Here is a 22,467-nt window from a genome sequence, read left to right as displayed (position 1 = left end):
GTCCACAGGCCAACGCTCTATCCATTGAGCCAAACAAGCTAGGGCAGAAGGCACAGAGCTTCTGGTGCAGTTTGAATCCCTGACACTGCTTCACTCCAGGCTGATGTGTATACCCAGCCTTCTGGTGACAGAGTAGTTCAGGCTCGTCTGCTTTCACAAGATGGAAGGGAGGGAGGCGACGCCTTCTGTGTAGTGTCTTCCTGGACAGCTGTGGGAATTCATGATGATTGCACTCTGCTTTCCAGTCACAATTCCTGGTTTTGTTTGTTTTTACTGAAGGTGCAACAATTAGACAGGGTCATATCATTGAAGATACCCACAGGATACCAAAGGGTGTAGTCATATAAGGCTGAACAAAGGGAGAAAACTTCTCCCTTCTTCCCTTCTAGGTTCTTTGGCTAATAATCAAATTGACAAAAGACAGGTTAACAGAGAGAAAACGCATTTCATACATACGGGAGCCTCATAAAAATAGGAGACTCCCCAGAAGTTAGGTAATAGAGGCTTATGTCCCATCCTGAGCTAAGGGGCTTCAAAGGGGAGGAAGGCAGTTCACAGGATGGTGAGAAGAACAAATGCTTGGTAAACAGTGTTGTCATGCCATATAACTTTCTGATATAAAAAATTATCTCTAATGATAGCTCTCCTGCTGGTCCAGTCCCCCTCCTTGAATTCTTCTAGACAGTTAATGGGAGGTCAAGGACTCTTCCTTAGTGTGCTAGACCTCGATTGTCTGCAGCTTGAAATAACCCACATGCCAGAGGGGCACATTGTGGGGAGGTGCATGCTGCTCCGCCTCAGCTTTGATAAACAGAAGGCATGTGGTGCAGTGGGAGAAAGAAAACAGGCGACAGAGAGAGGTCTCCGATCTCTGGGAGCAGCTCCAGGGCCCTTCCTTAACCTCATGATATATGCTTTGTGTTCAGGTTGTGAACCACTAAGATACACGTAAGATACCAGTTTTCAGGGAACCCAGGACTCAAGGTTACAAAGGTACATGTGTACCCACTGCTCATATGGCTAAATTAGACAATATAATCTAAGAAGCCAAGAACCAATCATCAGCCTATACATTTCCTACAAATAATATAAACAGACTAGTCGAGTGTGTCATGGAGTTTCAGCCTTTAAAAAGTGCATTATAGCCCTAGCTGGTTTGGCTCAATTCATAGAGCGTTGGCCTGCGGACTGAGGGGTCCCGGGTTTGATTCCAGCCAGGGGCACATGCCTGGGTTGCGGGCTCAATCCCCAGTGGGGGGCGTGCAGGAGGCAGCCAATCAATGATTCTCTCTCATCATTGATGTTTCTCTTTCCCCCTCTCCTTTCCTCTCTGGAATATATTTTTTTAAAAAAAGTACATTATAAGTCACTAGTTAGATTGTTTCATCCTTGTCCTGGCCCAGGGTCAGTCACAGATGTCCAGGGGTCCCTGGAGACGAGCCTAGAGCTAACTTTGACCACAAGTGAACTGCAAGCTTACCCAGTAGTCCCTGTCCTTTGTTAATACTGTTTACCTCTCACTTGGACCTTATAGCTTCCAAATTTCACTATCTAGGTCTTCCCCCTGTGTCTCATTTTATCACTCCTATCACATCACAATTCCTTTCTTTAGGTGATTCCAAAGTTCAGTTTCCACTTATTTCAAGGCAACAGGAAAAACTGATACCAGGAAGACCCTGGTCAGGAGAGTTCTTTTGGAAACTTTAATGAAGATGTAAGAAGTGGAAAATTGATCACCTTTAATAATTACTTAAAAGACACATCTTTGAATTTCTTAGACTTGTAATACAATTGTTGAAATTGGAATGCCAGTTAATTTAAGACAGCTCACTACTTCAAATTTTGTAACATATTGTAATAAGCACATATTAACCCTGTTCATTTTCATGTGGGAATAAGTTGGCATTATAGATAAAGTTTAAAAATAAGATATAAAGGAACTCTGGAAGTATATAAAAGATGTTAAGAACAATGGGTAGTGGGGTGCGGAAAGTAGGCTGATGTGAGAAGAGGTAGGAGTGAGATTTTACTCATTGTATATGTTTTTATAATTTCAAGAGAGGTATCTCTTCATCTTAAGTTGTTCTTGAGGTGAGTTAGAATCATATGTACACTAGTGACCCGGTACATGAAATTCGTGCACATTAAAAGGGAATTAATTAGAGGAAATATTTTAATACTGCTATTTGCCCTTTCTCTATAATAGAAGTGTCAGAGATGAAAGAAAATTAGTAAAATGTATATGAAAATCTTCCTCCTGTCAGAGTCTGGAATGTGCCACAGGAACCAGAGTCAAGTCCCTGCCCACGCATGTGCGCCTAGAAATCACGTGAGACCCAGACCCGGCCGGCCCCACCTGGGGGGCGCAGCCTCAGGTCCCCCGGCCTGGGGCGGGGTACGTGGCCTGAGGTCCCCTGTCAAGCCCCACCAGGCAGGGGGCGCAGCCTCAGGTGCCCTGCCCTGGCCCAGCACCATGCAGCCTCAGGTCCCTGCTGATTGGTCGTTAAGGCTCGTTACAGGAACTCGGCCTCTGCTGTGGGCGCAGCCATCTTGACCATTACAGCATGACGGTCAATTTGTATATTCCCTCTTTATTAGATGGGATGTTGAATGACACTTTCAAAGAATCTTCACATGGTTACTGATAAAGAACATCTGAAAGATCTCCAACTCAGTCCCACAAAAGCCTTCAACTGACTTTTTTAAAACTACTTATTAATAAAGATGTTTGATAGCTCATTATAATTTATAACATGCTTTTAGAAATACTTTCTCACTTATTTCTGACAACTCTGGAGTTGAAAAGCTGTTTTTCTGCTTTTAGAGGTAAGAAAACGGAAAGTCCCAGGAATTATTCTGGTGGAAGCCAGTGTTTGAATCCAGAACTATGTTTACTCTACCACCCACCTCTTTACAAAACAGTTGCTTTTTTGAAGCTATTATTTTTTATATTATTCCATATAGTGAAGACTTCATTTGAGTAACTATATTCACTATTATTTTAAGCTTTCTCCTCTATTACTAATGTTTGGGCTAAACTTTATTTATTGGATAATACAGATGTTTTATAGCAACCAAAATAAACAGCTAGGTCAGACTTGCCAGATATCCTATAAAAACTTCTACACTACACGCTGTACACATGTACCTAAAGTATAAACAAAATAGTGTCTCTAATAGCCCTCAGTCTCTTGAGGGGTTAACTGTACATTCCAAAGCAAATTATAAATGACATTAATCCCTCCTTTCTGTTCAGTCTTTTCATCCTGATGGTACTCATCTTGCATTTTGTGATGTTCAATCCCCTCTCCTTTTTCATTGCTCTACATATTTTCTTTCAATGTTTACTTCCATTTTTAAATAGTCACTTAATACATACCATTACTTCCATTTTTGTTCAGTTCTTTTCCTTTTACGATGTCTCCTCTCAATAAAAAAAAATATATAGTGTGTTCCCACAGTGATAGGAACTAAAATTACTTATCATAATGAAGGATTTTTGAGACTGTTGATGCTATTTATCTCTTGGGTTAGATCATTCTTTAAAGCAGGGTCGCAGTAAAGTCTGTGAAGCTGAGGTGAAAGGAGGATTGGCTAGAGGTCAAATTTTTTCTATAATATTTGTGAATATTACATGATTATTGCACAATGTAGATTTTAAGTCTATTTAGTGTATTACCTAAATTTCCCTTTTCCATTTAATAAATTATTATAGTAATTGTATAATTGGGACAGCATGTATGTTCATAGTTATAATGAGATACTATCAGAAAACTGTCATACCAGCACTCGTTATGGTGTTTTGCATCTTTAAAGTAATAAATGAGACATTTAAAAAAGAAAAATCAGGCAAATTTAAGAAAGCTCAAGCACAAAGCAACTAGGTTGGGAAATGATCTTGGTTTCCTGACTTTAAGGTCAATTATATAGAAAATAGAAAAATTCCAGCATTTTACTAGTATATATACAAAAGCTTAAATCAGTGTATTCGTGCTACCACACCAACTCACAAAGCCACATTTTTATTTATAAAAATAACTTGCAGCCCATTGAGTGAAATTTAAATGACTGTGCTTGTGAAACATAATATCGCGATTACTGGGTCTGATGTGTGCTGGATCAATGCCAGCACAATGCAGTACTTTGCTGATAATAGTGTGAAACATGTTTCTTGCTGCAGTAAATCTGTCTATAGACTTCAGAAAACAAAGATATTTTGTCAGCAGTAACCAAACTGTAAAATCTTACAGTCTCAAAAGACCACATAATGTATGATTCCATTTATATGAAATGTCCAGCATAGGCAAGTAGAAAGTAGATTAGTGGTTGAGGGAATGAGGGCGTGGGGAGGAGGGACAATAGCTAAAAGGTACACAATTTTTTTTCAAGATGATAAATATGTTCAGAAATTAATTATGCTGATGGTCACAACTCTGACTATATTAAAAACCATTGAAATGTACATTTTAAATGGGTGAGTTATAGGTATGTGAATTATATCTTAATAAAGTTGATACCAAAAACATCTCACACAAAAAGCTTTCCTATGAAACACATGTTCCACCCAACTAAGACACAATGTAAATGTTTGTTAAACTCTTATTTTTAAAACTTAGAATAATATCTGGGTTTTATTTGTTGTTGTTGTTTTAGTAAAAGAAGGAAAAGCTACAGATTGGGGTATAAGAAAATCAGTCATGTATTATTTATTTTGTGCCATTTACAGCAAATTCGTACGTACAATAAAAGGGCAGATTTTATGTGGCTGTCAAGATTTTGCTAATGATAAATGTTTGCAATGAGGCATTGAAATGTGAACTGCTTGTGAAATGGACTGGTCCCTGACTTCTAATGGGGGCAGTCCCGTGGGAGAGACGCCTGTATTGCTTCAGATTCAGTCCAGGATAGTTAACCCTTCATGGTGCCACGTTTTTCAGAGCAAGATTTGCTATACCTCACAGTAAGAGTAACAGAGTCTTGGCTTCATTATAGCTTTGTTACTCTTGTATAGTCATTCGCTCCGCTCCTCTGCTTTAATTTTATGCCCTTATTTAAGTCTGATGGTCCATTCAGCCCTGGGCGGTTGGAAGGGATCTGGAGTTGGGCTGTAAGGAGCACGGTGGTTTACCTCACCATCTGTACAGATACTGTCGTTTTCTATTGTCTCAGAGTAACGTTTTCCGATGCTTTGGTCTGTGGGTTGCTCAAAAGGCTCCTTTAAAAAGGCAGAGGTGTTGTGGTTAAATAACCTGAGCACACGCTGCATACCATGTCTTCCTCTGACAGTTTCAGTGCATGCTAGCATATTAAGGGCTCTGAGAACAACAAAGGAATATGTAACTGTATTTAACCTAATATTTTCCAAATTTATGCTTTGCTTTTTTAATCCTCACCCGAGGATATATTTTACTGATTTTAGAGAGGGGGGGGGGGAGAGATAGAGATAGAGATAGAGATAGAGATAGAGAGAGAGAGAGAGATAAAGAAACATCACGTATGTGCCCGGACCTAGGTATGTGCCCTGACCAGGAATTGAACCAGCAACCTTTCAGTTCACGGGATGACACCCAACCAACTGAGCCACCTGGCCAGAGCCCAAACTGATGTTTGAGTGACTCCTAGTTACCCTGCACAGAACTACACAACTTCAGAACTCTGTGGGAAATGCTCTCCCGAAGTCATAATTCTCTCCTCCTCTCTTACTTTTTCCCAGACATCACAAATCTCTTTATTTTTCTTGCTGGGCATGTTTGTTTTCAGCCACACTTCACACTTGCCCTGTCTGTTTTTCTAGTGATGGCCCAGTTATTACGTCTGGATGGCATTTGGAAATGCTGAGTATATGGTATCTGTTTTCTTCATTGGTGGCTCTTGAGTCCTAAAGAACTGGAAGCCCACAGCACTGCCTGATGGAGCAGGAGGTGGTGCCTTCTTGTGATCGATCCCTCTGTGTCAAACATTCCAGCAGAGAAGTCCTGGGAGGGAGGGGCAAGGAGAATTATTGTCGACTCATCTCTTCCACAAGAGAAGCGTTAATTTTTGGCCAAATGAAGGAAAATAACTGTTACGGTCTTGAACTGCCTGAATTCCCTGGCAGTAGCACCTTTCTGGGAAGGAAGTGAGAAAGCCGGTACCACATTCCCTGTCCTTTCCTCTCTCCAGCTTTCTCCGCTTGGACCAGAGCAGCTGTCTTCCTTTATCCCAGTGGTTCTCAACCTTCCTAATGCCGCGACCCTTTAATACAGTTCCTCATGTTGTGGTGACCCCCAACCATAAAATTATTCTCGTTGCTACTTCATAACTGTAATTTTGCTACTGTTATGAATCGTCATGTAAATATCTGATATGCAGGATGTATTTTCATTGTTACAAATTGAACATAATTAAAGCATAGTGATTAATCACAAAAACAATATGTAATTATATATGTGTTTTCCGATGGTCTTAGGCGACCCCTGTGAAAGGGTCGTTCGACCCCCAAAAGGGTCGCGACCCACAGGTTGAGAACCGCTGCTTTATCCACTCACAGATCCAGAAATTCCTGGTTTGACTATCCAAATTAATATTATCGTTATTTATAGGGACATCACTTCCTTGGACACTTTCTCTTTTTCTTACAACTCTGTTCAGGTACTTTGATCCTTATTTAGGTCATTGGGGTTTTTTACTGTCCTCTTTTTATTTGTTTGCTTGTTTATTTGTTTATTATCACATCAACCAATGACCAAGTCCTGTTCAATCTAACTGAGATGTTCCTCCACATTCCTCATCATCTTTTGCTTTGGGCTGTTCCAGCGCCAACTTCACTTATTCTCTGTGGCTCTTTCTTCTTATAGCTCCTCCCCTATCCTCCAACAGAGTCACTTGCCAAAACATAGGTCTGATCACATGGCTGCTTCACTTAAAAGACTTCCCTGGTTCCCCAAATTGCTTTGTTTAACATAGAATTTCCTGCAAAATCTGTCTCAAGTTCTTTGTTCCAACCACACGACACTGCGTATTTCCCAAGCCACAGCCAAGTTAAGACCTTTGAAAGTTCCAAGCACTGAAAACATTTTGGCCCCTCCCACTGTCTCACAGGTTAACAACACTAATCGGTAATTTAACATTTTATTGTAGGAAATCACACCACACTTAGGCATAAGCTGAAATTAATGAGCACTTTTCTAGATTTGTCTGAATTTCTCTCTTTCCTCTCTAGCAGTGCTCCAGCTTCGCTGGTGCCCCCAGGAAATGTTCAGTCTGACTGTTGGATTGTGTAGCAGCACTGCCCTCCCCACAAATCTGACTCCGCTTTTGTGCAAAAGTTGACCTCTGGCTGGAAAGTCTATCCTCCTCTTCATCCATTTAGTTAACTGCTTGCCCTTCAAGGTTCGGCTCAAATGTAACTTCCTTTATAAAGCTTTGCCTGCCGCCCTCGCAAATATTGATCACTCAGCCTTTTGGTGGGAACCTTCACAGCAGCACTTGTTCGGTTACGATAAATTATGTGTGTCTCGCATCCCTGCTCAGATCCCCATGTATTATCATTAAGTCCTCACCATGACCATATCATATTAAGGATTGGGATCCCCATTTTTTACGGATGAGTAAACTGGAACGTCTGTCACTTATCTCACACAAGCTATTATTAAGGTCTCCTATGACAATGAATATAATTAATTTATAAAAGACGTAGAGCCATATAACTGGAAGGCATTGTTATTTTTGATACATTACTCTGGTGTGTGGTAGTAAGTGTTCACGTTGATATTTTCTTCTTGACAATAGTGGAGGGAATTTATGATTCCCACATAAGGAAATCCTTTTAATGTTAATTAAAATAAAATGTTAAGAATGCTGCTATGCTCAGGTGCCATGAAAATAATGAGGACACTCTATCCCACACATTTCAGGTTAATCCCCTCTCCCCTGAGGAATAGCTGAGACTCGGGTCTCTGGAGGTGAAAGGCAAAGGCTAACGCTGTCCCTGCTTGTGCCATTCTCTCCCCGTTCTCTCATGCTTTATCTTTCTCACTCTCATTATTCTTCATGGAATTGTTTTAGTAGAGTCCAGCACCATCGTATCCCAGTAAGAAAAAAATTGGGGGGGATAAATATCGTGAGTGGTGCACAAAACAACAGTAGCAATCTTTTAAGTTTATTACGGAAGCAAAGAATATTGCCCATAGAATTTAATCTTTGGCAATCAAAACAAGGATTTCCAGCAGAACAAATAAGACTAGTTTTCTTTCTCTCTGGGTCTTACGTGTGTTTTATTGCTAGCAAGCCTTTCGATTTAACCAGCTTCCCAGCCAAGCTTTTCCGTAATTAGCATCAGGAGTTTCATTAGCTATTTTATGAGTTACTGGTTAGAGATCCTCATTAGCTTTGCCGTGGTCTTAAACTTATCTTGACATTTACTATCTTACTATATAAAATTTTATGGTTAATTCTCAGTATATGCAAACGAGGCCTCTGGCCATTACATTTTTTACAGTGTACACACATTTTACAGAATCTCTTGTATCTTAACATTTTCTTTACAAGTTTTATATAAATTACTGGCATCCAATTTACCAGGCTTCCTCATGTTGTTATACACATAAATAAGGAAAACTATTGATATATCACTCAGTTATAGTAGATCTTTTGAGAAGTAGAAAAAATATCAAGGATTCATGTTTCTGCAAAATAAAATAATTTTTTTAAAAATATATTTTATTAATTTTTTACAGAGAGGAAGGGAGAGAGATAGAGAGCCAGAAACATCGATGAGAGAGAAACATCGATCAGCCGCCTCCTGCACATCTCCCACTGGGGATGTGCCCGCAGCCCAGGTACATGCCCTTGACCGGAATCGAACCTGGGACCCTTCAGTCTGCAGACCGACGCTCTATCCACTGAGCCAAACCGGCTTTGGCAGCAAAATAAAATAATTTAATGAAATTTTATAATTTGGCTTTATCGCCAAACTTTATCATTTTTTATTGTATACTTTTGAGCATGTATGCTCAAAGTATCGTCCAGGGAGCAGGGAATAAAGTAATGTTTCTGCCTCCAAGTCGCTAGACTATGTAGTGAAGAAGAATTAAATGTCTAGTTATTTAGGCATATTTTAGTTCAAAGTGCGTTATTTTCCCTTTATTCCACACTCTAAAACAATGCAAGACAAAACACCACCATCCATGCAATAATATTCTTTTAAAATTTTGTGTTTAACCATTTGCTTACTGTTTTGTTTTTTATTCCATGGATATGAAGGCCTAAAATGTGCCAGAAATTAGAACACATTGATGAACAACACAGAAAGGTTATTATATTCAGATGAAAAGGAAATTTAGTCAATGTAAAAAGTGTAAACAGTAAGGAAAGAACCAATTTCAAGTAATGATTAGTGCTACACTATTCCCTCAACAATTAGTATTATTATTTTTTTTAACATGGAAGGAGTTATACAATTTATTGAGTGAGAAAATAGGCTGTAAAATATCTTTGCATCGTAAGATTCATTTCTTTTTATTTTTTTATTTTATTGATTTTTTTTTACAGAGAGGAAGGGAGAGGGATAGAGAGTTAGAAACATCGATGAGAGAGAAACATCGATTCAGCTGCCTCCTGCACACTCCCTACTGGGGTTGTGCCCACAACCAAAGTACATGCCCTTGATAGGAATCGAACCTGTCTGCAGGCCAACGCTCTATCCACTGAGCCAAACCGGTTAGGGCAAGATTCATTTCTTAAACATATGTACAGCTATGTATAGACAAGATGTATAAAGGGTTACAGATTAAAGCATTAACAGTGATCTCTCTGGGTGATGGAATTAAGATGAGTTTGGGTTTTTTTGTTTTTTTTAATTTATTTTTATTGTTGGAAGTATTACAGATGTCCTCCATTGACCCCCTCCACCCTGCTCCAGCACCCTCCCCAAAACAATTATTTTTTGAGTACCTACTCAGTGCTAGATGCTGATCTATAAAATAGGGTGATGGTGAGTAAAGGGAGGAGCTGTTTTATATTAGCTATTCAGGGAAGCCTCTCTGAGAAGTCGACATTTGAACTGAGACCTAAGAGACAAGTAGAAACAGAAGTTTCCTAATCTGGGTCCTCGGAGACTATGGATAGAATTCAGGATGGGAAATGTGGATGGAAAAAATAATTACATATCTATTTTCACTAAACTCAGACTGAAACTTAGCATTTTCTTCCATTTGAATGTAGGCAACAAACTTCAGTAGTATTAGCAGCACCTGTTACTTTGTGATCAATATTTTCATACCACATCTCAGTACTTGCAGGCATTTTGCAATACCGTCTTTGCTTTGAAATTATGGTACAGTCGTGCGCCACATAATAATGTTTTGGTCAACGATGGACCACATATGTACAGTGGTTCTATAAGATTAAAATAGAGCTTAAAAATTACTGTCGCTGCCCTGGACAGATGGCTCAGTTGGTTGGAGCGTCATCTGTACACTAAAGGTTGGGGATTTAATTTTCAGTCAGGTCATATAACTAGGTTGCAGGTTCGATCCTGATCTGGGCACTTAGGGGAGGCAACTGATTGATGTTTCTCACATCGATGTTGCTCCTTCTCTTTCTTTCCCCACTCCCTTTTTCTCTTTTCTCAAATAAATTTAAAAAAACCCCATATCCTTGGGTGAGGATTAAAAAAATTCCTATCGCCTAGTGACATCAGAGCTGTCCTAACATAGTAGGACAACACATTACTCACATGTTTGTGGGGATGCTGGTATAAACAAGCCTACTGCACCGCCAATCATATAAAAGAATAACACATACTAGTACAATTATGTATAATACATAATACTTGATAATGATAGTAAAGGACTATTGGACTGGTTTATGTGTTTACTATACTTTTAATCATTATACTAGAGTGTACTCTTCCTACTTATGTAAAAGAAGTTTGCTCTAAGACAGTATGCCGTGTTATGCCGGCAGCAGCATAAAACACTTTGTAACTTCCTTTATAAAATACATCTTGTATTTACTGTGTCTCTTGATTGAATCACGTTCTGTTGTGTTTTATTTACTCTTGTGTTGTTTTTGTGCAGTGCAGTAGCATGCTGTACAGGCTTGTAGCCTAGGAGCAATAGGCTATACCAGTGGTCGGCAAACTGCGGCTCGCGAGCCACATGCGGCTCTTTGGCCCCTTGAGTGTGGCTCTTCCACAAAATACCACGTGCGGGCGCACGTACAGTGCGAAGTTGACTTAAAACTTTAAGTAAAGTTTATTAAGTTAATTTTAGGGAACGTTGTGGAGGGAAAGAAGATGAGAAAGGTATGTTGAGATGGTTTGGACATATAGAGAGGATGAACGAAAGGAGATAGACGGAACAAGTATACAAGACGAGTGTGGATGGGAGAGTTGGAAGGGGTCAACCTCAGCGAACGTACCTCAATCAGATTGAGGACAGTTTTAGCAAAGGCCAGCTTAGGAGTACCCTCATTAAGTTAATAACAATGTACCTACCTATATAGTTTAAGTTTAAAAAAATTGGCTCTCAAAAGAAATTTCAATCGTTGTACTGTTGATATTTGGCTCTGTTGACTAATGAGTTTGCCAACCACTGGGCTATACCATAGAGCGTAGGTGTGTAGTAGGCTGGACCACCTAGGTTTGTGTAAATGCACTCTGTGATGTTCACACCACAAAGAAATCGCCTGAAGACAAATTTATCAGCATCTATTGCCATTATTTAATGGCACAAATTTCTCAGCATCTATTGCCATTATTAAATGGCAGTATTTTTAACTACCCAGACTTTACACTTCATAATACCTAGAATAAGAAAGGTTTGTATTGATGGTTTATTGTATTGTTTCAGAACAATGAAATGATGGAGCTACAGAGAATACGGATGAAGGATGAAATTCGAGAATATAAATTCCGAGAGGCCCGGCTCCTTCAGGACTATACTGAGCTGGAAGAAGAAAATATCACGTTGCAGAAACTTGTGTCCACATTAAAACAGAACCAGGTAAGATTTAAGAAGTTATTTGGTTACACTCCAGATGGACCACGTCTTCGGACCATTAAGGTTAAGTCTTCTCTTTATTTCTTTGTTAGGAACCTGTCAAAATATGCCTTAATCTCCCTACAATATTTATGTGCTGAAATTCCCCAGCATTTCTATTTTAGCTAAGAAATTTCCCAATCCTTCTATTTTAGCTAAGATTTAGAAGGCAAACCTAGAAGTTGTATGATTTACAATAAAGTTCCATTGGGTAAGAAAAATTTCAGTTTTTTACTTTAGCTCGATGTTAACTTTTTTCAGGAGTAAATCATATGTATTATAATAACTTAACCTGACAACTTATTAAAAACCCAATCTATAAGCTTGTTCTGAATTACAAACTTAAGGTCTCCCAGCAATCCTCTCTCTCTTCTCTTCTCCTCTCTCTTTCTCTCTCTCTCTCTCTCTCTCTCTCTCTCTCTCGAGCTGAAAATTACATTTGCATTATATAAGCAAATGGCTTAAGAAATATAAAGCAGTAAGAACAAAATTATAAGAAAAAGAAAATGCCTGATTTCTTTTTTTAGCTGTAACCTGACTAAACAGATTGCATGTGTACGTTTAAATAAATTTTTTTGGTAGTGAGGCTTAGCTTAATTGTTTAATTTCCGTTATTAGTTATAGCATTCTTGAACCTGTAATTTTAGAAGAATTTATGAATACAATTTTATCAAGTAATTAAGCGAAGCTGGATTGTATATTCAAGATCTTTTCAAGGTGCTTCTTCAGCCACAACCTCTACTCTGATCTAAATGCTATTGTAACTTCTCAGTTCAGGTCATCACACTAGGTACCAGGCTCTGTGCTAGGCTAGAAAGATATGAAATCCATAGGATAGCATCCTTGCCCTCAGTAGACGTAAAGGCCAGCACAGATGTATGCTTCTACTTCTACTCAAGTTGGTAGCTCGATCCCAAACTATTATTGCTTTTGATAGATACAGGGGTTAAGAGAAGAAAGGAAATATCCAGAAGGAAAAAAACATCTAGGTATTGATACAATTGAAATTTGATTTCTGATCATTGCCATTTCCCCCATTTTTGGAATGTGGGGGAACAAGATGTCTTCTAAGGAGTGCGGGGATGACTTCAGACCATGAAAAAAGGGTTACCAGGATGTCACCATGTGATCTTACCTCATTCCCTCCCCTTTAAGCCTGAATCACTGTGTGTGCGCGCAGAGGGCTCTCAATACCATGGACATTCCAGCTCTTGATTTGACTGGGGTCATTGAGCTCACACTGGAGAAAATTATACATCAAAGAATTTTTTAGAAACGATGCTTCTCATGAACTTCTTAAAGTAAGAAGGGTATTTTTTGTGGTCTGTGTTTTTTTTTGTTTGGTGGGGTTTTTTTTGGTCGCTCATGAAGTATGTAAAGGCCTTGAAGCAAATATACTTGAAGTGCAAATATTTAAAGCGGTCATTATTTGTGATTCCTAAAAGTCCTCAGTGCTCTCTGCACAGGCAGGAGTGCGCCCAGAGCCTCGCTGTGGAACCTCCCATCACTGCATGTGGCAGACTCATTTACTCAGGAGGTTAATTTAGGCCAGTATTACGTATTCTTGAAAGTCTGCCAAGGTATCCTGTGAGTCCTCATTAACCCAGATGCCGCTTCGGTGGGAGTGTGTACGAGCAGTCTGGCAGATTACTGTTTACAGTTTACCCGTGCCCTTCCACCGGTAATTGAAACGTGGGAATCGAATGCTTAACTCAGAAGTTTGAAGAAGAAAAAGCAAGTAGGAAAATGGATACATTTCTTTAATTTTATTTTCTAGATGCAATATGACAATTTCCCAATTAAGTGTCTAGTTCATTAATTTGAAATAATTTCCCTGACAAAGGGCCATTCTGGCTTATTCCCTGACAAAGGGGTACACTGTCATGTCACAGTCTCTTCCAATTAAGGAAATGCTGGTTTGGTTTTTGTCTCCTACTATTGGCCTTTATTTATAGGAGTTAGCATCTATTATAAACTCCCTATATAATTAACGAAATATTAAGTATACAATTTATGCCACAGATATTTTTTCCAAACAGATGATGATGGTTGACTTTCAATCTCAAAATTGGTCTGATTGTTGCTTTTAACTGAAGCTCTCTATACAAAATATACTCCCCAGCCTGGTTTGATGTTTCTCTCAGCGGAAAGCTGTTAGCATTATACTAGACTTAGTTCAAAGAACTCGAAGATTCTTTCCTTCTAAAGTTCCATTTTCCTTATTGGTTATTTTCTTTAAAGATGTTGTTTAAATAGCACTTTTTATTTCCTTTATAGTTTCTATGTATTGGTTTGTTTATTTTCCATCTCCCTCCACTAAGATGTAGCACCTCACCTAGAATAGAGCCCGGCCATGGGAGGCATTAAATAAATACCTGCTGAAGGAAATAATAAATTGTTCTTAAATTTCTGTTTCATTCACTCTTCAACTGAGAGAGGAAATTATAATTCACCAAACCAATTTTTATATGTGCTCCTAAATGTGAAATATATGGAACATCATCAACGAGTTGACTGCAAACTTGAGCCACATCCCTCCGTGTGCTGATTTGGTTCTGTGTCCAAAATGAAATCATGCTGAATGCATTTTCCACCTTTTATGCTTTTTAGAACAAAGCGAAGCATAGGAAAAGCAGCAGTGATAAAGAGCGGTCAAGGCAACTGTCAAAAAAATCCACTGATGAAGCAAAGCTGTTTACTAGACCTCTTGCAAAAGAAACCACCTCGACAAAACCTTAGTAATGTCTCAAAATGGGAGCGTTAGGGAAGAGTGTTCATAGGATTTTAGGATCTGGACTGGGTTTTGCCAGGTGGCAAACTGGTTGGCATAGACCGAGTTTATGACATAATAGCTTTGAGTTGGAAAGTACAACAGAGTGAGCATCTTGACGTGAGTCTTGAGGAAGCTGTGTTAGTTGGGTCTCATCTTCCAGGAGCGAGTCGTCCCTGTAAGCAGCTAAATTTTTTATGCCTCGTCCTATTATTGGTAGCAGGGACGAGGGATAGGAAAATTTGCCTGGTTGCAGTATTAAACAATTACTTAACATAGGGCAGGAAATTATGTTGGTTTTAATTTTTAGAGATGTGATGGTGAGAGGAGGGGGAAATAATAAATTCCATTTCCCTAATATCTCACATATTGAACTAAAGCATTCAAATATGTGTTATCTACTTGTTAAAATTAATAATTCAATTTATGTCTATTATGAAAAACATTTCCTCCAGGGATATATTTCTATATCAGGCAATACTATCATAAGAGACCTAGGGAACTGTTATCAATTCAGTTTGATTTCATTGAACCAATATTTCCAGGGTATTTTTCTATAAAGCCATATACTTTTTTTAAGGACAAAGACATGGTCACTGGCTCAAAGAACGTATAGTCCCAGTAAGGAAGGCAGGTCATAAACTCAGCCATCCGTGTAGTTGCATATTAAAGCTATGTGTTAGGTTTGGCAATACAGGGCCACATTAAGATCTTTAGAGTTTCAGACTTTGAAAAAGTTATGGTACCTATTTCTCACCCCCATGTAGTCAAAAATAAAAAGAGCTTGTTATAAGGAATCCCAACAAAATACTGATTTTTTTTTCTGATGGTAACTACTTTGATGCTGTTTTTAAATATTGGATACCAATTCTTAAGTGCCTTCTCATCCTGTTTCTTGGTTGATACAGTTTGCTGGGGCTCTAATTATCTGAGGCCTCCTTACAATGATGGCACCATGAAGGAGTGAGCTGTTAGCCTGAGTGGGTCAACAAAGACTGGAGTTAGGATTAGATTCCTGATTTGGATCTTGAAGGATAAATAAGAGTTTTCCAGATGTTAGCCTTTGCCTAAGCAGAGAAAGACAAAAATATCTGGTTGACTATTAGGAGCTTGAACCAGTGAGTGGAGTGAGTGAAGCTGCCCAAATAGAAAGAGATCAGGTGTCATAGGAAGTCTACCATCAATTGAATACAAATCACAGAATTAAAAAATCTACAAAATACACTAAATTTATGTCATCAAGCCCAGAAGTCAACAAGCTTTTTTTTAAGGGCCAGATAGTAAATATGTTAGGTTTTGCAGGCAATACAGTCTCTCTTGCAACCACTGCACTTTGTTGTTGTAGCATGAAAAGTAGCCATAGACAATATATAAACAAAAAAGTGTGACTGTGTTTCACTAAAACTTTATTTACAAAAATACATGGTGGGCTGGATTTGGTCCAGAAGGCACAGTAATGTTTGAAAAACCCTGGTCTAGGTTATCAGTTTAATGGGGATTAAAGAACAAAAAGGTCTGTAATGCAAACTAATGTCTGCAGATGTAAGCTGTTATACAATCTGGGGCAGTCAGAGGATTGGTTGAAATATTAACTAAGGTGTCCTGAATTGTCCAGGGAAAGAAAAGGAGAAGGTCAGGATGAAGACAGCTTCATAGTATATAAGCAGCCCTGGAAGAAAACACGATACAACATGCTGTTATTCCAAGCAATTTCCATGACTTAATTCTTACAAATAATATTATTATGGACCTGTGAAATTTCAGTGACCCTGTATAGCAGTAAGTGTTGGTTGTCCATCCGTATCCATTGTTCCCTTCTCCCAATGTTGTATCCAGTTTTTAACGGGGCACTAGTCTACACAGAGTAAAAAGTATATTCTTCACCTCTCTTGCAACCAAGTGTCATATGACTAGTACTGGCCAGTGGGATATGGGGAGAAGTGATATGGACAACCTTTGAGACAGGTCCTTAAAGGGAGAAGGTATGCCCCTTACCTTGTCCCACTGCTTGGAACATAATCAAGATGGCAAGCCACCTTGGACCATCTGGACCAAAATGAGAGGTAGTGCAATAAGATACAAGGAGCCTGGTTCCTGGATGACCTCATGGAGCAGAGATTTCTACTGATCCTTGATTGACTATTTCCATAAGGAAAACAAACTCCTATCTCAACTAATCGCTCTTATTTAGGTCTCCGTTACATCAGCCAAACCTACATTCTAACTAAAACTATATTGAAAACTGTTATCCTAACCTTTGCAAGACAAGCCATTGCATTGAGATTATGTGAAGAAGGATGGTGGGGGTGGGGGAGAATTAGAAATGTATGAAAGTGATAATGGTCTATGATCCCTATTTTTTAGTCTTTAAAAGCTTTTTTAAAATACAAGTTTAAACTAATATAAACAAAAGTAAATTTAAAACTAAACACATAAGTAATGTTAGTACCTCATATCATAATGACTTTATTATATTACTTTTTCTACTCAATTTTTTTATCCACAATAGTTTATTCAGCAAATACTTATTGCAGAGCAGAATTCTGTTAAAAACACTATAAAGAAACATTGAAGCATTAGGAAGGACACCTAGGTGCATAAAAAGTCTTTCCCCTTTCTGAGGAGATTACAAGGTAGTTGTGCAAATAAAATATTTATTGAAAAGTGCCTGTGATAAGTGCCATGGAAAAGGCCCCAAGGAAGGCATGTTGGTTTAGAGTAGAAGTCTTTTCCCTCCGCACTTTCATGACCAAGAGGCTGTTCGAGCAGGCTCTTATTTGATATAATTCAAAAGAATATTACATTGATAACAATACTATATATATTATTTCATAATAGGTATTCCAGATTCTGTTCTTAAGCACATAAAATTTTTCTTTGCTTCCTATCTTACCCTTAAACATTTTTATTGAGATTATGTTTTTATTGTGATCTTTTAACTAATTTATCTCTGGGTATAAAAATTACTTCATTATTAATAATTAAAGAAAACCAAGTAATAGTGATGATGAAATCTTGGTTGTGAATAGTCTCATAAACAATTATGAAAGAAAAAAATCCCCGTTTTATTAGGCCAGCAGGGACCCCATAAAAGAAATCCTTAGACAAAACACATTTTCATCTCTGCTAAGAACTGAATTTATATTGATATGTAATTTCTAAAGAAACCATCCTGTGTTACCGTAAGGGTTTATTTACTGTGTTCTTTATAGATTTATTTTGTAGACGAATGTTTTGATTTTTTTTTTTAATGATTAGGTCCACTAGAGTGTCTAATGGCAGTTTTGTAAGACGCAAATTTTAGTTTTATGAATCTTCTCTGTCCTATCTTATTCAGGTTGAATACGAAGGCTTAAAGCATGAGATTAAGCGATTTGAAGAGGAGACGGTGCTGCTGAACAGCCAGCTGGAAGATGCCATCCGGTTGAAAGAGATCGCTGAGCACCAACTGGAAGAAGCCCTGGAGACCTTGAAAAACGAAAGGGAGCAAAAGAACAACCTGCGGAAGGAGCTGTCCCAGTACATCACCCTCAATGACAACCATATCAGCATCTCCGTAGATGGGCTCAAGTTTGCGGAGGACGGGAGCGAACCGAACAATGATGACAAAATGAACGGCCACATCCACGGGCCTCTGGTGAAACTGAACGGAGACTACCGGACTCCCACTTTGAGGAAGGGAGAGTCTCTGCACCCGGTGTCTGACTTATTCAGTGAGCTGAACATTTCAGAAATACAGAAATTGAAGCAGCAACTTATGCAGGTAAGAATTTTGTTTAGGGCCATTAGAATGAATTTCTTACAGATTGTATAGCATGTTGTGGGATTTCTTAATCTTACATTTTAGCTCCAGATTATTTTTTAAAATATTGCTTCTTTAATTAGCAACTTTGAAAGGGCAGTATTTTATAAAGACACAACAGAAGAAGTGTTGAGACATCTCATTTGCATTGCTTTAAGAAATTTTTTAGAGCCACAGATCAGATCGCAGCCAGGAGGCAGCTCGATGCGCATCTGACAAAAGAATTCAAAGACTTTCTATACAAGTAAAATGACAGAAAATTATCCTTTCCATCTTAAGCAATTGTATATTGTCAGCATAAGAAACATTCTTATGAGTTTATTTGAGCCAAACTGCCGACAGCTGCTGGGAAGCGAAATCTCAACGGATTGAGCTAATGCTCCAGAGAATGCCAGTTTTGCACCGTATTTTATACATTATAATAAAAAGAGGAGAAATAAGTAGGTTACATGAAATCCATTGGTGATAGTTTAGGGAAGTGGGAAAAAGCAAAGCGGGAAACTCTGGGATTAGATGAAAAATAAAGTGATAGGCACATACATCTTTTACTTAAGTGGGTACACAGAATAGTTACCAGTCAACAATAAACTCAATAACAATGAGGGGATTTGTGGTCTCCTCAGAGTGGTGCCTGTGTTTTGAGGGGTCCAGAAAAAGGAAAATTACTTTGACATTCCAAGGATATGTTATTGTAGATGCAAAAAGACACAATAGACAGGCTCAGTTAAGGTAAAGATTGACTTTTGTCAGGGCAGATGCTGGCCTAGGACATGATTACCTGCCAAAAACTGCTTTTAGTTAAAAAGTTTTCATTTCAGACCATCCTTTGTGGTTACTTTAGGTTTCTGAGTTTGTAAGGCCGCCTTGCAGGCCTTCCCTGAGTTTATCAGGTTACCATGTGGCCTCTTTTAATCTATAATATATAGCTTCAAGAATAGTGGTTGTAGCCCTAACTGGTTTGGCTTAGTGGATAGAGTGTCGGCCTGCAGACTGAAAGGTCCCAGGTTCGATTCCGGTCAAGGGCATGTACCTTGGTTGCGGGCACATCCCCAGTAGTAGGTGTGCAGGAGTCAGCTGATTGATGTTTCTCTCCCATCAATGTTTCTAACTCTCCATCCCTCTCCTTTCCTCTCTGTAAAAAAAAATCAATAAAATATATTTAAAAAAAAAAAAAAAGAATAGTGGTTGTAGACCTAGCCAGTTTTGCTCAGTGGATAGAGCGTTGCAGACTTAAGGGTTCCGGGTTTGATTCCGGTCAAGGGCACATGCCTGGGTTGTGGGCTCATTCCGACATGCAAGAGGCAGCCAATCAATGATTCCCTCTCATCATTGATGTTTCTATCTCTCTCTTCCTCACCCTTCCTCTCTGAAATCAATAAAAATATATTAAAGATAAAAGAATAGTGGTTATATTTCACAGCAATACTTTAAGCTTTGGGCTTTCTATGTGCTAACTAGCCAGGAAACCATATGATTAAAAATGCAGAACAGGTATAAATCTAAAACCAAGGAGTTCTGATCCCAACATAAGCTAGGCCTTAAATTTTAGCATATTCAAATCAGATGTCTTGTGTAGAGTCCTGTGTCCAAGCTAATCTCATTGTAAAATGGCCTACTTTGAGTCTTGCCTATATGCTATACCTTAATCCAGTGCTGATGGAAATCTTATCTGGATAACATCACCACCATCACCATCACCTGGGGGCTTAGCACTATAAATTGTTGGGCTCCACACAGATCTACTGAACCAAGAATCTGGTTTAACATATAGCTGCTGCCGAAACCGGTTTGGCTCAGTGGATAGAGCGTCGGCCTGCGGACTGAAAGGTCCCAGGTTCGATTCCGGTCAGGGGCATGTACCTGGGTTGCGGGCACATCCCCAGTAGGAGATGTGCAGGAGGCAGCTGATCGATGTTTCTCTCTCATCGATGTTTCTAACTCTCTATCTCTCTCCCTTCCTCTCTGTAAAAAATCAATAAAATATATTTAAAAAAAAAAAAAACATATAGCTGCTAATTAGAGGCTGTTAAGACTCCAGCAATCATTTATTTGTATAGTAAACAGCACTTATAATTTTCTACCTCTACAGAAATGATGAATAAAGAATGAAATTAACAGAAATAAATAAGATGCTAGAGTACAAATAAAGTTAATTTATTATAAGGCTTACTTTTAATACTACATCGATTGAACATATCCTGCACTTCACTTGCTCAGTGCTTTGGGCTGCTAAAAGAGAATGTTTTCACAACGTTTCATTTGAATCAAGAAAAGAAGGCATAGCCACTGGATGGAATAAAATGAATTTCATATAGACTTTTACCTGACTGCAAAGTCCACTTCTTTGCAGGTAATACTTTCCCATGTCTTGTTGCTAAATGTACACTAATACAAGTAGGTTGGTATTGAAGGGGAGGGGGAATTTCTGCTCCTTTCCTTCTTAGTTTTTCTGACTGGCCTACCTAAGAATTAAACTGACAAGAGAGAGCCCTGGCCAGTGTTGCTCAGTTGGCTGAAGCATCATCCTGTACACTGAAAGGTCACAGGTTTGATTCCTGGATCAGGACACACATCTAGGTTGCAGGTTCGGTCCCTGTTGGAGTGTGTAGGAGAGGCAGCCAATTGATGTTTCTCTCTCACATAGATGTTCTCTCTCTCCCTTCCTCTCTCTAAATTCAATATTCTCAGGTGAGGATTTTTTTAAAAAATTGACACGAGAGAGATTAATAGGAGAAAATAGCCAAGTTTATTACATGTATACATATGGGGGTTCCATAAGAATATGGGACCCGAGGACAAATGGGGCAGTTCTGGGCTAAGGAAGGGGAGGCAGGGGACTGGGAGGTCAAAGGGAAGGTAGGCAATTCACAGGTAGGTGAGGAAAAAGGAGCATTTGGGTAAACAAATTCTAACTGGGCCACAGCAATGGAACACAGAGGGTGGGCTGCCAAACAGGCTTTGCTCGGCTCCTCCCTGTCTGCCACACTTGGTTCATATTAAGTTAAGGTGATAGCTCCCTTCCTGGGTTCCTTTTGGCAGGTAAGAAGGGGGGGAAAGGCTCTTCTGGAGTCTTTTGTTTCTTAAAAACAACCAGCTTAAAATTTCTTAAAAACAACCAGCTTAAAATAATCAATAAATATATATATATATATTTTGGGTGGCAAATGCTGCTTCCCTCACTCCAGTGGGGTCAGGTGTGGCACTGGATGATCAAACAATAACAGTATTGTGGTGAAACGTGAGTTTTCACACCGAGAGGAAACAATGAGGACCCTAAGAGGTCTTGCCTCAGTCAGGTGCAATTTTGCCGCTCAGGGAATTTAGTTCTGTCTGAATGTTGCCACCAAGTGAAATAACGATAACATTTTTACTTAAAGGATTTTGAGATTGTGGCTGCCATTCGTATAGCAATCGCTGTACTATTAGACAGCTCTCAGTTTTGTGTATCTCAGTTTATAGCCTCAGCACACTTTGATGTGCGAGTTTTTCTTTTCATAGTTCCCTTTTCCCTTAGGATCTTTTTGGCCAGGGTCCAGAGCACTGCATTTGTGCCTTCACATTGAACACGTGCACTTGGTTAATGTCGACAGTGTGTGAAGCTGTCAAGGGGCACAGGCAGGGTTATAACACCCTATGCCAGGAATGTGCAGCGTTTAAGATTTTCTTCCTAAGGATTAAAGAAACCCTTTGGAAACAGGATACCCAGGCCAAAGCCTTTTCTTATCTTATAAGATTCCATCTATGCGCGTAAATGATGTTTTCCCACCCATGAGTATTTACTTAATCTGGTTCTGAAATGGGAAGAAAAAAAAATCTGTGTTTCTGCCTTGGGTATCAGGAATGTTGGGTGAGTTGCTTCACGTCTCTGAGAC

The 22,467-nt window shown here is 39.0% G+C and overlaps 1 protein-coding gene across 1 annotated transcript in view; it reads left to right on the top strand.

The window, feature by feature from the left end:
• BICD1 (BICD cargo adaptor 1) overlaps positions 1-22,467 on the top strand; it is a 105,010-nt gene that overhangs the window by 34,030 nt on the left and 48,513 nt on the right. The window contains exons 3-4 of the mRNA XM_023752272.1: positions 11,835-11,987; positions 18,131-18,556. Of these exons, the coding sequence (XP_023608040.1) occupies positions 11,835-11,987; positions 18,131-18,556 (579 nt within the window). The remainder of the gene's footprint in view (positions 1-11,834; positions 11,988-18,130; positions 18,557-22,467) is intronic.

The sequence above is a fragment of the Myotis lucifugus genome, unplaced genomic scaffold (assembly GCF_000147115.1).
Source record: "Myotis lucifugus unplaced genomic scaffold, Myoluc2.0 scaffold_30, whole genome shotgun sequence".
In the NCBI taxonomy this organism is placed as follows: domain Eukaryota; kingdom Metazoa; phylum Chordata; class Mammalia; order Chiroptera; family Vespertilionidae; genus Myotis; species Myotis lucifugus.
This window is presented reverse-complemented; position numbering and strand designations above follow the sequence as displayed.